General features: G+C 34.5%; 1 protein-coding gene across 10 annotated transcripts in view; it reads left to right on the top strand.

Moving 5' to 3' along the window:
- The window catches only part of VPS13B (vacuolar protein sorting 13 homolog B), a 477,951-nt gene that overhangs the window by 279,217 nt on the left and 181,816 nt on the right, over positions 1-16,918 (top strand). For 8 of the 10 annotated variants that reach the window (XM_080380100.1, XM_080380101.1, XM_080380096.1 and 5 more), the window contains 2 exons: positions 1,601-2,009; positions 7,674-7,785. In XM_080380100.1, coding sequence (XP_080236226.1) covers positions 1,601-2,009; positions 7,674-7,785 — 521 coding nt within the window. Of the gene's footprint in view, positions 1-1,600; positions 2,010-7,673; positions 7,786-16,918 lie in introns of those variants that run through there. The other 2 variants (XR_013926946.1, XR_013926947.1) reach the window with 1 other exon arrangement.

Here is a 16,918-nt window from a genome sequence, read left to right as displayed (position 1 = left end):
AGTAGATATGGGAGTGAGGGTTGATGATTCACAACGTGGTACATAACAGCAGTCCACTGAAGTTGGTGGGGTTCTTTTATATTAAAAGAGAGCACAGAGAGTAGTGTTTGGAGACCAAATATGTAAAAGCTACTACTGAACGCTGCATTTTGCTCTTATAATTCTGATACCTTAGGGGTTTAAATACTTTCTATTAGTGCAATATAACTTTATGCAGTCTTTTAAAATTATTTCTATAATTATGATAATGCAGCACTTAATTTCATATTTAAGTTTTTTCTTTTGAATGCTTGGAACATAGCTTGCTGATTCAGAATATCTCAGTGTGAGATATTTAACCCCTTCTTTTCTTGCTTGTTTATCCTTGGAAGACTTTATATGTTATGATATTGGGCTCTTTATTTTCACAAATGTATGGCATTATAGAATCGTTTTATATTAGTGGAAGTTCTGTGTGTTCTGATTTACTTTAATCATGAATATTGATTGATAATACTTTCTCTTATTCTGTTTGTTTCAGTTCCTATAGGAAGTTAACTTATTAATATGTTTTAATTCACTTAGTCATAACAGCTTCCAGTTTTTCAGCATTTAGGCCATATATCCTGTTTATTTAGAAAGAGTTGTTCTTCTGTTAGTAAGGTTTTAATTACATTAAATTGTTTTTAATCAATTTTAAGATGCTGAAAGAAGCAACTACTTGCAAAATGTAGTTGCTTTTATTTGTGCTTGTATGATTAAAGCTAATATTTAAACAATCTTACAGAATTCTGTCAACGTGTTTATTACACTGTTAAAATAATGGTTCTCCTGGTTACTGTTTTTACATTTTTCACTCACTAAAAATGTATGACTGAAAGACTTTCAAAGATAACATGAGAACTGTACTATACATCTTCTGGGAGTGAAGCATGTGATTATCTTTAGCTAGGAAATCTGTCCAAAGTGGAAGAATCTGCTATTTCTAAAGTACAGTGCAATGTATCTTTATTTATCTGACATGCTTTAGCACGTGGTACAGCTATTCTCTTTAAATACTCAGAGGTGATAGGGCAAAACCAGCCCAATTCTTATTTAGCTGACTATGGGTGGTTTATACACCCATGTTTAGATGGAGTGAAGCTATCTTAGCACCCAGGCATTATTTTAGCACCTATGATGTCTGCACATACAGAGGGAACAATGCAAGGGAGTTAAGTCTACTTTGAAAATGTCTATAAAGTGAAGAAGAAATCAAAATATATAACTATGTGAAATGTCATTGGAAAATTTTGGTAAATTTAGACTCTTGAATACATCGGGGGTTTTTTGGCTGATTGGATTTTAGTTTCATACAATATAAGTAGTCAGAAAAGAGAAAATGTTCAGCAATTCATGGTTTTAACTGACACAATACAGGGAAGTATGGACATACTATGGGCAAATTGTCCATTCAAGAAAACGAAAGAATTTTTTTCTGTTGTTCAGAGGCAGTGGAAGGCTATTAGACAATACAGAACTATAAACATCCTAACTAACAGAAAATATGGTAGCTGATGGATGTTATATGCATACATTTTTACAGCAGTTTATTTCTTCTTTTTTTTCCCCTTTGAAACAGACAACTGCAAAACTTTTAGATGGCTCACACCAACAACATGGATTTCTTTCTCTCACTTACACCAAAGCTGTGACAAAAAACGTCCGGCATAAACTGATATCAAGAAATGAGCGAAGAACATTCCATAAGCTATCAGAAGGTCACACTGATGGTTCTCCTCACTTTCTTCATGAGATCCTTCTCTCTGCTCAAGCCTTTGATGTGGTCCTCTGTTTTCCTTTGCTTAATGCGATTGCAAGTATTTTTCAAGCCAGGTTGTCAAGGAGCCAAAAGGAGAAAAGAAAATCACCAGGCCAACCTATGAGGACTCATGCTCTAACTTCCCGCAACTTGCCATTGATTTATATCAACACTGGTGTAATAAGAGTCTTCTTTCCCAAAAATGAGGAAGATCATCATACTACAGAAGGTACAGTATTTTATGGTAGAGATTTTTCTGTTCATTATTGTAGATGAATCCTGCAACTTAGTTAAATTGCTGGCCATTGCTATGGCCTTCAGTTTTAAGGGTCAGAGATAGGAAAATCTCACATTTATGCTATGTCTCTGCAGATCTGCTGGAAAGTTGGTTTTAGGTACTTATTTGACCTTTACTTTCCAGGTATCTATAAAGCCTGCATTTAAAATGTGTTTATTTAAAAAAACAAAACAAAACAAAAGAATAAAACTTCAAGAATTGTGGAAAAAGAACTTTACCCAATTCTGCCGTGGTTATTCTTGCGTCAACTCTAATTGTGCTGATACCAGTTCAGTGTTCCATAGATGCCTGTTCCAGCAATGGAGCGTAAGCAGGAAACCTTAGCTGTTGTAGAAATTAGCACCTAGAAAATGGTGCAATAGCAAAGCAGGTAGATATTCTAGTTGAGTTTGAAGAACATTATTAAAATGTACTTTGTGATTGATGCATAACAGATGATACAGTTTGTAATTTATTTAGCAAGTCTTAGTTGAAGCTGTTCAGACTCGTTTATGTAACAGGCTTTCAGATATTTAGAGGTGTGGATAGCATAAGCTGTTCTTTCAAACAACAGTAAGTAGCCAATTGATCTATGGATAATCTTTTTTTTCTGTAAGAAATTGTTTTCCTTTAATATGTAAAATACATTTACACCCCTTTTACAGACATTATATGTAAGTAAAAAGATGCTGACATTAAAATTACACCATGTAATAGCTAGTAGAAATGTGATAATTTCCATTACGAACAATTCTTCTAGAGATTTAAAAAAAAAAAAATGTTTTAGTGGTATCACGATATGATTACATAAGTCCTATAGGTATGGAGGTTTTTTTACCATGATGTGTGATAGCACACAATATAATCCTAAGAGTATAGTCTTAAGATTTTTCTCATAACCTAATTGCAAGAAGTGCAGACAGTGAGAATTTACATAGATTGTTTTTTTGCCAGCATCCTCTACAATTTTCCAACTGGGAATGCTGAAAACACAGTAAGATAAAATTAGACTGGCTATGTTGGCAAGAAAGAATTATGATCCTAGTTGGAAGGGAGTTCTAGGGCATGCTGTCAAGGAAATATTTTTTTTTTTTTAAAAAATGTTTTTATTGCTCTGTAGCTGCATACTTCATAAAAAAGAAATGATACAGAAATTATAAAGAACTTTGTCTTGTTGCTATCCCTTGCTTGAAAATGTATGCAAAGAACAGAATTGCCATGGTTAAACATGGATGTAGGAAGAAAAATTATGTATGCTTTTAAAGAGTAATGCTAAAGACTAGCTTTACTAAATGAATAAGAAACCTAGGTAATCTCCTCCACTGGAAAATTCTGAAATATTAGCACTATGAAAATCAGTACCATCCTCGTTCATTTCTTCTTTCACCCCAGATTTTCCCAAACTCATCTGTTTTGAAATGTAAAATAAATTGCTTCTCTCTTCTACCGCTTATTGTCTTCAAGAACAATAGAAATTAGAAACAGTAATAAGGAGTAAGAGTTGAATATAACCCGTGTTACTGGTGTGCAAGGTCAGAAAAGTTATATGTAGTGGAATTATGCCCCCATAAGACCTCATTTATTGATTAAGAGAGATTTTTAATCTAATAATATTTGCGTTATCACTGCAGTAAAAGTAGAACAATTACCTCAGTTTTTCATCTATTCAGTCATCTGCTGTGCATACCTTGTACCTACTGATAGCTATGAAAACTATCCTCCCAAAAAAAAGCACATGTAATTGTGACTTTGTGTCAAGTTAAAAAAAATAAAAAGCAAATCTGTTCTATATTGTTGCAATCCAAAAGTAAACTTGCACAGTGAACTGTGGTACATAAACACTGTGAAATAATCAAAATCATGGATTTTCCCCTGAGGAATTTACACACATGCATGCACACATATACCCACACAATTTTATAACATTTTAGTTTCATGGGTTTTGCAGCAGCACCAGATGAACATTTGTTTTTCTGGTGGACTTCAGGACAGTATTTTATCCTAGACAATAAGCAATACTGCTTTCTCTCAGAGTTTATTTGTTAATATATCAGGTGTGTCTCAAGCTCTGGCCAACAGCCCACACTTAGTGAAGAAGTAAAGACAACTAGATATATAAAAGCAATATATAACAAATAGAAACAAGAATTACTGCATAGCAGAACACTATAAATAAAAAATGTGAATTGCAAAAAACTGATAAGAAGTGGTGAAGACAGGGAAAATCCACATCTGGCTGGTTGAGGACAATAGAACTTTTTTTTAGTGTGTACTAGGAGCAAAACACCAGGAATCAGTAGAAAGGACATGATAAATTTGTTGATAGTGAAAAAGAAAAGGCAGCATACTGAATAAACGTATGTCCTGCATTTGTAGAAGTGATATATTCTTGTCACATGAGCATGACTCTCTACTTTGAAGTCTGTCATAACATATGGTCTGTAACATCCTCCTTGCTTACTATTAAACAGTTTCAAATCAAGAGTAACTTGTGCTCAGGGATCTTAGTCTGCTGAGGCTAATTTTTAACACGCCTTGGAAGAGCAGGTTTTAGACAGCTGGAGGTATATTTAGTAAAATGAAAAGTGTGATTTTAAAATAAAATGAAGACAGGTGCTTTTATTAGTCTCCCTCAGAGAACATAAAGGAAAAATCAACTATAGGATTCAGTTAATGGAGAATTACATATTTGTTACATGATAATAAACATGGTTTTATGGAAAATTAATCTTGTTAAACACATCTGACTTCCATTCTTTATTATGGTTTCAATTCCTAGCTGATAAAATGTTAGCAAAGCTTTGATACGCTCTAGAATTTTGTAAGGAGTTTGACATTGTGTCTCTTGGTATTCAAATTTAAATACATCCCCATACAATATCTGTGGAAATGTTAAATGAATTAAAAATGGCCAAGTAGAAGTCTAAAAAAACGACCAAACCAAGTTGTCAGTTGGGAATAATAAGTGGAATTGGTATTTAATAATCTGAAAGTAAGTATAAAACCATTGCTGCTAGCATCAACGTGTGTTGCAAAGTATTTCCAGAAGAAAATGATGTTAAGGACTCTATAGGCCATGCATCTGGATCACTGCTTATATCACTGCTTGTTGAAAATATACTGAATCTTTTAAAGCTCATGTTAAATGTCAGGGAAACAATTTATGCAGAGTATTTATTCAGGACTGGAGAGGCTCTCCTGGGAAACAGTAGGTGAAAACAGTTTAAGGGTCACAGTGGACATAGTGAAATGAAATAAGGAAGGTAACTGTATTTCTGTATGTGGCAGATAATTGAATATCATGTCCAATTTGCTTTCTGTTATAAAAAATGGGTGTTGGTAAAAGTGGAGAGGGTACAGAAGAGCACCACAAACGTTAATAAAGTGCTGAAGAAGAAGCCTTACCAGGAAGGATTAAAAGAGCATAATGTTTTTAGCTCAGCAAAGAGACGACTGAGATGAGTGGGTTAAACCAAGTGAGATTCTGAACATTATTATGCTTGGTTATGTAAGGTTTTCCAAGATTGTACTTATGTTGTGTAGCGTAGAACTTTCACACCCCCCCCTCATTTTTGTAATATATTTATTATGACTGTGGTTATGTTTACTACATCATTCATACGTTTTGAAAAGCTAATGACATCATTCATCAGTTACTGAATGGAGATATGAATTCATCATCCTAAGTCATGACTCAGATTACCACTCATTAGAAACCAGCTGAAAATATTAATGCCTGTATTGCTTTCTGAGATTGACTTAATTTCTTGACCTACAGGAAGCTGTACACAAAAGAACCACGTCCAGCCTTGAAAAAAAAAAATATCCTAAAATGCTTACATAATAGAGACTGTGATGAGTAGTCCTGTGTTTATTTTGCTTTGCAGTGTGTGAGAGAAAAACTAAAATTCTTAGCCTAAGATATATTTTATTAAGAACCACTTCTCAGATTAAGGCATTTTCCACCTAATTAAGATGCAATTACAATTTGAAGTATATTTAATACCTTTGCTCCTAGTTCTTATGTGAGTATCAGGAAAAAAAATCCAATATATTAAATGTACAGTGGCAGCAATTCTAATACTTGGTACAATGCCTTATGTGTTTTTTGATGTAATAGCTGAAGAGATGGTTTCTGATTTAGTCACAAATAAGACTTTGTTGTCAGCTTAACTTTTCTACCTTAGTTCTGGCAACCAAACCATCTGTATAAGGTTTTGCTCTGCTTTGGGGATCTAAAGAATTTGACTTTGCTTTTTAAGTAGATGATATTCTTTTACGTAAATCTCTTCTGTTGTGATTTAGTTGTGTGTTGGAACTTGTGTTACCATTCTGCTGCATGTTTACTGCAGCATTCCCTACAGTTGTTTCAAAGTATCATATTAAAATTTCTGTGAATTATGTGATTTCATATATCTGTTTAAAAATATACAGATGTGTATGTATAGCTGCAAAGCATGGTGTCTTATTCACAGATACATTAACAGGTCTGAAGAAGCCATTTTTTAAGCTCATAGATTTTGCTAATTCTTTCCACACCAAGAATTTCACTCTTCAGTGGAATATTTAAACTATGTTCTGCTACTATCGTTTTGTTTTCAGAACTCAGATATGAGAGTCTTGCAGAATTTCCTTGGGCATGGGAGTGAGTGTGGTGATGTTCCGTCCTTGTTATGTGTCACGCTGGTGTTGCAGTGGACCATTTCACTTCAGATGATGAACTCTTTGACCTTGCATCACATGTTCTCAGGGGCCTTCCTAGTTACAATGCAGTCTTCTGAGCAGAAACTTATCCAAATGCTTTCTGTATGTCTGTGTCTGCTGAGAAGGAGATGCAGTAGACTCAGTCTTTTCCTGTAAGGAAAATTTACACACTTCGTTTGCTACAAGAAATGCTGGTGTTTTCTGGGCAGAACTTTTTGGTTTTCTAGTATGACTACTGCTTTTAAAACTAAGAATTTGTACATGTGGGTGAAATTTGAATATGATAGAAATGAAGTGGAAAACGGAGTTTTTTCTTGGAATAATTTTTTATTGATGTGAAATTTACTGTCCAGTACTACATCTTGTTCTTTATATGTGTCAGATTTCAGATTCTCTTGTTTCATTCCTTGTGTTTGAACTTTTCATGTGTGTTGCAACCCATACCAAATGCTGCTAGGATGATTACATCGTAATATCCTGTAGTGTTTTACATCTAAAGGACCTAGGCCCATATTAAAAAGGGTGTATGATTCAGAGTGTGTTACATGCTAATATATCAGCAGATAATTATTGGACAAACAGACAGATCACAAAGTAGTCTGTGGGATTAACATAATTTTGAACAGGAAAAAAAAAAAAAAGCATCAGAGAAAATGAGAAATCACAGACCAGGATTTAGTTGCGTGATAAAACTCTGTGGGGAAATTAAATGACAGTAGCTTTGTCTTAGGTATCACAACAATGCTATTAATTTCATGGCTTTTTTTTTTCTGCATTAGTTGTTGCTCCTGAGCAGAACTGAATCCTTAGGAGACATTCTTATTTAGATTTTTATAAGAAATAGGTTTTCAGCATTTCTGCTATGTGCATTTGACTTCTAATCAAACATATTTTCTGTTCTCCTAACTACAGCTAATCCAGCAATTAAAGAAGACACTTTGGTTCTCAAGATTGGATCTGTCTCTATGGCTCCTCAGGCTGACAACCCCCTTAGTAGAGCTGTGCTCCGAAAAGACATTTATCAGTAAGTGTTGGGGGAAGGGGTTGGGTTTTAATATATGGTCTCAGAAAAATTCATTTTTGGGAGAAGTTAATTGATCAATAAAACTGGTACGTGCAGCCTGTAAAAATACTTTTCACATACAATCTTTTGATATTCAAAAGCAGGTTTTTCTGATTTTCTTCACTTGTGGGCTTTCAAATCCATTTAGACAAATCAAGTTCTTCTGTGAAGTGCTGATGAATAACAGAATTTAAATGTCAAGTCATTATAAAGCTTAAGCTCACAGATGAGAACATTTTAAGAGGCTTTTTTTTATTCAGCTACTACTAAGTTCACCTAAGAGAAAAGGAAATTTTTTGCGACTACCAAAGTGCTCAGTAGCCATATAGTGTGAAGGAGATAGATCTTAATAATATAAATGGTAAACATATATTCAAACTGTAGGTTTCCTGATGTCATGTAGATCAAAGCTGAAAAGAAGGCAAACTTCTAAGGACCTCTTTGCCAGTAAACACATTTTCTGTGAAAATGTCATGCTCTGGATTGTGTCACTAAGTATGTGCAAACCACACTAATCATATATAGGCAGCAAAACTGGTGAACATATGTAATCAACATGATAAAAGTAATATATGATCCTTAGTAGAGTTGGCACTGTTGCCAGACATGAAAGTATGGTTGCAAATAATACCAAGTGAGAAAAGTCACAGAAATACAGATGAACAAGTGTCTTATACTTCCCGTTGGTCTGTTTTTCAGATGTGGAAATATTTTTAACTACTTCATAGTGCTCTTCAATAGAAATTACAAACATCAAAATCTTTTCCCAGCAGTAAAACATTTACTGCCTAGAAAATGACAGCAAGTTTTACTTTTTGTCAAGACTGGGATTTTTAGGAGACCATGAAATATCTCCAGTTTCACTTCTGATCACTTAGAAGTTGTTGGAGAGTCTTTTTCTTTATATTTCCATGTGGAAACATTTAAATTAGTGGGTTTGGTTGTGCGTTTAGTTATAGTAGTTTATAATTTATTTTATTTTTTTAAAAAATGAGCATGGTATCTATTGTATGATGGGGCTTTCGTGGAAGAAACCTTGCAGCCTGGCACCAGCAATCTCTTTGGATGACAGGGCCTCATCCAACTCTGTGCACCCACAGATAAAAGAGATATTTCCAATGTTTGCATAGGCTCTTCCTGCTTCTGCCCTCTTTGTCCAAGGAGACTCTTTGAGAGTTATAGAACCAAATGTAGATTCTGCTCTTCTCACAGCAACCAAAAATATATCAGAAAAATCCCTTATGGTAGAGTGGAAGCTGCAAGTACCAGCTTCCATAAGGTCATTTCTGTCACCTAGGGGAACTATGCAATGTTCCTTGTATGCATGCCACAAGTCAGTGAGTAAGCAACAGAAAGGATGCAATTTAAATCTAAAATCAATGAAGCTATGCCAGTTTACGTGTTTGAGTCTCGTATCTTTGCATCTGTGGCTTTACCTGAAATACAGAAATTCTGTGCTTTTCAAACCAGAAGTCACTCAATTGCTTAAAGATTCTGTTGTCTTCTTGCATTATGGGTTTCTGGGTCTTATATACATAAATGTCCCAGACTAGGTTTGTGCAGTCTATATTTGGTTTTCATAGTTTTATACAGTTACAATATGGTCCAGTCCTCCTTTAGAAATCAAGACAGCAAATGAGTAAGGTAGAAACAAGCAGTGGGCCACAGACATCTCTCATCTGACTGTTACTGGTTTCTTTGTAACCAGTCTCACAACCTCATGCCTCCTGTGTCTTTTTCTGAGAAATGTCTGCCATTTTCAGTAATTTCCTCTAACTGCTTCAATGACCATTCTTCTAATTTCTCAGCAGCTGTCATATGACTCAGTCTTATCTTTGTTCCTTTAATCATCCAGTTATACTAGCTTTAGTGTTTTTAAAATAATGTCGGGGCAGAGTGTCAAGTTACTTTGCAGCATTTTATGAGACAATATTGAAGTTGGTCGTGGGTGGTCGTTTGGTTTTGGGAAGAGGGTTGCTATTTTGATCTGTTTAAGCAAGCCTCAATGCTTTTGAGCAATATAAAAAAATATTTTTTTATTAAAAATATCAAGATTCCAGTTTGGAGTTGAAGTAGATGCATTTTCTAAAACATATTCTTTGATCCAGAACATACTGTACTTACAGAAGCATGGTTGGAGATAGCCATTCATTTTCTTACATGGCAGTCACTGCTGTTAGACCAGTGGAGTAAACTTTACCATTTGTCAATTTTTCTTCAGAAAATAAGACAATACAAAGGTTTTTGTATTGTTAGGGCAGGAGACACAGTCTGTATTCAAGGAAGAAAAACCAACAGTGGGATATTTTTAACACGAGCCTGATGTTAGTATTTATTTCTCCAAATATGACGATTTTTTTTGTAACACAATACTTACCCTTTTCAACCTGCCCACAGTAGATGGTACTAGATAGCAAAAATGTGTAACTGGAGCTAATACAGAATGCTTAAAAATCAAGTAGTAAAATGAGCAAACCCACACAATGTGTAACTCATGTATTTTGGTGAAAGATTTCCCAGTAAATATCAACAGAGGTACAAGTAGTACAATATCCAGCATGAGAGGCTCTAGAAAAAAAAACTTAATTATAGCAGCCTGTTGATTACTGAAGAATTAGCTGCTACAGCATTCTAATAATCCCAACATGTCATCTTCTGGTTTTTTTCACCCTCTCTTCTCCTGTAATTTGCCGCTGCTGCTTTTAATAGAATAAAAGAAAATAAATTGTTGTCTGAACCACTGTCTTTGCAGTGTTTCTGGAGTGGGGATACAAACTTAATTTGTGGTGTCACTTTGGTTTAAACAGTCTTCTGTTTAGGTCTGAACTACAACCACATGCAATTAATGTCACTTTTGTAGTGTTTCATGAGAAAGAAGAATTTTTGCTTCTCATTTAGAAACTGTTCTTTTAGGAAAGGCAGAGAAACTTTTTCTTGGCTAAAGGCTGAATAGAATCTCCAAATATCTTTTAAATTTGTCCCATAAATTTATATGTTAAAAACTGAATATGCTCATATATCATTAACAGAATGCCAGTGCATGAAAGTTAAATCTTGTATGGCTGCAGGTCATACTAAATAAACTGGGGCACTTCTTGCCTGTAAGCTGAAGTGGCTCCATCTGTGTCTTGGTTTACTTAACTTGTAGAGAGAACTAAACTGAAAATAGAATACTGGAAAAACAATATGTCCCAAAAGTTTGGGCACAAATATTTTTTTCAGGTGATTATTGGAAGTTGGAAAGGACTGTATTGACATAGTAACTTCAGTTTTCTTATACCATATAAAAATTAGTTTTAAAATAACTATTCCCTCTAGTAGAAAATGGATTAATTTAGTTTTGACTGTTGATACACATAATAAACAAAGATGCGTGTACCATTACAGTAAATATATGGCTCCTGAAATTTCACATTTTTAGCTGGTCACAGTAAGAGACAATTTTTCCTTTTCATTTTTTTTCTACTAAATCCTAGGAGTTGGTTAGTTTGTTTTTAGGATTTCTTCTGAATTTCTGATTCTTAAACCCCAGCTAAGGTGTGTTTGTCTTCAACAAATATGACCAGAATTGTATGTTCCCATCAAGAAATTGCTGGTTCTGTGGAGAACTCTTGTAGATACCAGAAGAACTTGGGACAGGGACAGGGCACAAAATAAAGGTGATCTTGCATAAGAATGCAGGTGAGGCAAGTACCTAGCCTGGCTAAAGAGGGGGGAAAGCAGTTAGTTAAAATTGGAGGAGTCAGATAGTCAGAGTAAATGAAGTTTCTCCTACACAGTGAAGGAGAGCGCCACATTTTTGGGGGGTTTAACTACCTGATCATATTGACTTGGGATTGGGGGAGCTGCTGCTCGGAAACGACTTAGCAGGCTGCAGAAAAACAAGATGATGTGGTCATTTCTTGCCTTGTGTAGTCATGCTGTGTATGAACAGCATGTGTATGTTAAACTTGTGAAGTGGCCAAATGAATGGTCAAATACATTTGACAAAACAAAGAAAGGTCTAGCAGTTTGGGTGAGGAAGAGTGCTGAGATAGGGAAATCATGTTAATGCCCTGATGGAGTGAAAGCCAGTTATTTGGTATCAGAGAAATTACATTGGAAGGACATTTTATAAATGCTGTAACTACAGGAAAAAACAGTGATCTCTCTGGAGGCAAAAAAAATTGCATTTCTCAGTCCTGGGCTCACTCTTGTTTGGTGCTGTGGTGTCTAGTAAGATAAAAATTCCAGCTGAAGTTTTTTTCCTCAAGATCTTCATAAAACTCTTCATCTATGGACCTTTTGGTACCTAACATCAAAGATATGCTTCTGCTACAGTAGTAGTGTAATGAAATTAAGAACTGAACTGCATGCCAGCTGCACAGAGACTTTTCAGTTGTGTTTGTAGCAATGCTCTGATCACTTTGGAGGACATCAGTTACAGTTTATTAGCAGTGAGCACTTCTCTAAAAACATAAATATATGGTTTTATGTGGAGAGTGCTACAAGCAGTTATGTGGCTGATTCTGTTAAAAAAAGCCAAGGGAATCAAAGAATCATGGAATAATTTCAGTTGGAAGGGACTTCTCTAGTTCATCTCATCCAGCCTCCTACTCAAAGCAATTTAGATCAATTTGCTCAAGTCTTTCTCTGGACAACAAACCTACCAGATTATTTATTAGTTTGTTAATCACTTGTCACAAGAACAGACTTTTGATGGATATAAAGCAATTCTGAGGGCACCAGGCCAGAAGATCCCTTTCCGTGTATGGAGATGGCTGCAACAGAGTACCATCTCCTGGGGTAGCTCAAAATGCCAAAATTCTTTCTTTGTGCGTCTTCATGTGTTTTCCCTTTGTCATTTCCTTAGTTCTTTCTCTTTTAATACAAGTGTCTAGTGTAGAATATCAGCATGAATAAATTATAATGCTTTAATGAAGTGGAACTAATCAAATGTGTCTGTAGTCATCTTAACCAGTTTTCTGCCCAATTAGCTCACATTCTGTGAGATCATTTTGTCACCTTTTTAGATTACAACAGTATTGTCCTGTATATACAAACAGTGTTTAGTGCAATTAAGCTGATCATAGTTGGAATCTCTGAACACTTTTAGTTAGTGGAAACATGACATAAAAAGGACTGAATTAAAAAGTGTGTATGTTGGGGGGTTTATAACAATGAATAGTACTAGCTGTGGTAAGTACCAGCAGAACTGGACGTTATCAATAGGATAATGGCTGAGAACCTCATCACAAAAACCAGCAATTCTATTTCTCTGACTGAAAAATAAAAGGATGTAGACGCATGGCTCTGCTTAAGTATGAAGCAGCATGGAGGTGAAATAGAGATGACATTTAGTTCTACTTCTGAATTGGGATAAGGGCCCTGCTATACCAAATACTGTGCAAATTGCCTGCTTGGTTATGTAGATAATTGCCAATCATCCCCAGCATGGTTGTTTTAGCAAACTGACATGAAACACTGTTTAATAGAATTTTAGGGAGTATCCATGAACAGATAGAATGAAATAGTTTTAAGGTAAAATATTGTTAATAACAAAAATGAAACGACTGACAAAGAGCACAGAGAATACAGGCTCTTTGGAGGCTATTGTGAAAAGCCTTGCTTATAAAGTTCATAATAAATATTGCTAAACTATCAAGTTCTGAAACTTTAGTTGAAAGGAATCACAAGCTTTCCTCAGCTTGGCTAATAAAAAATCTAATTATTGTCTACACTCTGGATTCATCATTTTTGAGATCCAAGGATTTCACTCATGTCATACATCAAAGCTTAATAGTCCAGGTCTGAATGTTCCATGGTCATTTTCATGTATAGATCTTTCATAGATCAAAGCATAAAGCTGTCCTTAGACTGTTTTCAATTTATGAATGTAAATGGAAATTCTTTAAACACCCCCACCCCCAAAAAAATTACATGTAAAGAATTTAATCATGAAAAGGTAGCTGTAAATTATTTCTTATTTTTTCATAAAACTTTTCATCAATACAAGTCTTTTTTATCATAAATGTCTAATCTGCTCTGTTCATCATTTTTATAGTCTACTGTTTTCTTTTAACACTCAAACATTTACAAATAACAAAACAATTGTTGTTTCTCTTATAAAATATCTGCTATTTATCTTTATTTCAAGGAGCTTTATCTAGAACATGCATGTAATAATCATGTAATGCCCACAAAAATCCTTCAGTTAAAAAAGATAAGTAATAAACAATTTTCTGTGTCTGTGCTGATAGTGCTGGAGTGAGCAGAAGGAAAGAATGATGGAAGGAGTTTATGCAAGAAGCACATACATAGCCAGAAGTCTGTGTGGAAATCTGCTTTTTCTTTCAAATGTGGTTTGGAAAATCAACTGCTTTTCAAAACTTTTCAACAGCACCCACATCTATAAGCATCTTCTCTTCAGAATTTTTTTTTTTTGTTCAGTATTAAATTGCTGTGGGACATGTTTATATTCAAAAAACTCTATCTTTAAATTATTGTTACAAAAATCCTGGATTTTCTATAACTGTGGTATGAGCAAAAAGGTTTGTTCTTGATGTTTTCCTTTTAAAACCAATTAACAGTTAGAAAAAAAAATCTTTTTTCATTGAAATTTAGTATTAACAGAACTAAATGTTTCCTAGACTGCAGACCTAATATGAATAATTTCCTCTTAGGAGCTGATTATTTTATAAAGGTTCTAATGGAAAATTTCTGGTTTATTTTTTTGAATACTTCCTTGAAGCTTATTTGGTACGCAAACAAGGAGTTAGCTAATGCTGAGCGACCTGAGTTTCTTTATCTTTTTCTTTGAATAAAGGCAACAAAGATAATCAGTGAAAAAAATGTATGCATGTGTAGTTTTTGATGGAAATAATGAGCAGCTTAATAAAATGTGCATATATAGCATAGGGGATTAGAAAAAGTGAAAGTTACAGTGCATCATAAAATCTCTATTGCAGTTTTTCTTCAATTTCAAAAGGATCAAAACTGCAGAGGTAATGTTATATAGAAAAGAACTTTTAGGAAAAAAAAAATCTTACTATTTCAAGGAGAAATATTTCTTTTATTACTGAGAGGCACCATTTTCCATTCTATTCTTCCTGTGTTAAGTAAAAAAAAAAAATTGTAACAATATTTTAAACTTGTTCCTGTAATTTATTTTCTAATTTTTCAGATTTCAGACCAAGATGTTTTTATTCCTCACAATATGTCTTCTTTTTTTAACAGGATTATATCTACATTTAATTGAGATATGCAATCTTAGATTTTTTTGCATAGATCTTTAGCTTTATTAATTGTTCAATTGGGATTTAAATCAAAATGTTCATATTAAATAGCAAGTTCTAAATACTGTCCTTTGCTATTGTACTTGAACCCATGGGTTTTTTAGCATAAGGACCTTAGGAATGTCACGTATCTTCCGTAAGAATCCTGTACCTCTCACTGGAACAGGGCTTGGAAGTGAAGTCTTTTCCTGCTTTACATTTCTCTCTTCTTCTATCTTTAGTAGAGAGGATGAAAAAGAAAAAAGTCTACTTAGACCTTTCGCCCAGTAAAATATTCATAAATATGGATAGCATTACATGGAAACGCCACTCCTAATTAACATTGGCATGTTTGACTCTGTTTCTGTTGCAACAGTTATTAATTTAAAACCCTCAGTGGAACCTAATTGTAAAATAACAGCTGGAACTGCCCATTTAGTTTCAGAAATGTAGCTTGTTAATTATCTAATACCAAAAGCTATTCAAAGCTAAATTTGTATTCAGAATTCAACTTTTAGAATGTTCAGCTTTAACTACCAATCTTATTTTTACTTGAAATTTCATTAATTGTGAGTTTTACTATAATCTGCAATAATACATAACTAATTTGCCTAAATACAGTATTTGAAATACTTTTAATTGGATAGTCAAAATAAATTTGTAATAAGAATAGCATTTCTCCAACTGTATTTTCTATTTAATTAATCAGTTTAATTACTGTGTGGTCAATACACATACCCACCTGATATTTTCTCTTTCACTTAGTAGCACTGAATCTGATTCTTATAGTACATTTTAATTTCTTTGTACAGTTCCTCGTAGAAAGCAAATTGAAATATGCTTTATAGAAACATTCCTGCGAGAGAGTGCTGGCATTATTATGCTATTTAAGCATCCATTTGTTGTTAGTCAAGGCAGCTCTTTTGGAAACCTTATTAAATATGTCAGGGAAAAAAAATGATCAAGTAAATGTCAATAAAGAATGAATTCAAAGGAATAACCAATTCATTCAAACAGAGCAAAGGTGAAATCTGTAAATTTTTAAAGTTATTTTTTTGAAGTCTCCTAGTAACTCACAAACAATGTGTGTATTAAATAAAATATAAAAAATAACATCCCTCCTCAATGATTTATTGATACTTTCAATTTTGTTTTGAGAACTTAATATGCATTCTATCTGCAAAGCTTTTCCTTTCAGTTGGTAATGCTGCTCCTACTTGGCTGAGGTATTTGCACAACTGTGTTCCTCACCCTAGCAGCATCCCAGCCCTCTGTGAGGAGGAAGGGGGATGAGGGATGAGGTTACTTTTTTTGAGATACACAGAGATGCGTTTTGTGCCCAATAGTCCTGCTGTAGACACAGGCAGAGATTTCAAAGAGCAACTTCACAGATTTCTCAAATTCCTTCAAATTTGACCTGGAAGGTCATGGGAACTTGCATACATGTTTGGGAGGGATTCCAGTGGTGAGGTTTGATGAGGAGAACCACTCTGGGCTTGGGCATCTTGTGGAGGTGCCCATTCTTTAGCAGTGCAGGGCAATGCGTTAGTCTCCTCTGGCCTTATGTATCAGTGCCAGGTCAATGCCTGACCAGTTATGTCTGGCTTGCACACACACTTCAGTGGGTAAATTATGTCTTCATGCTCCATGTTCAAGCCTTATTTTGGCCGTTTGCCTCACTCTAGTCCACTTGCTTAGCAGTGAAGGAGTTGCAGGAGAGTGAAGATCTCACTATTAGTGCTTAGGGCATTGCATTTAGTTTTTCTGGTAAGGCTTTTGAGTTTACATTGTGGTTATGATCGTTTCATTATTTAGGTGTAGTTCATTCTGACACCTGTGTG

The sequence above is a fragment of the Falco punctatus genome (assembly GCF_963210335.1).
Source record: "Falco punctatus genome assembly, chromosome: 3".
Classification (NCBI taxonomy): Eukaryota; Metazoa; Chordata; class Aves; order Falconiformes; family Falconidae; genus Falco; species Falco punctatus.
The sequence above is the reverse complement of the archived record's forward strand: the minus strand, read 5'-3'. Positions and strand labels throughout refer to the sequence as shown.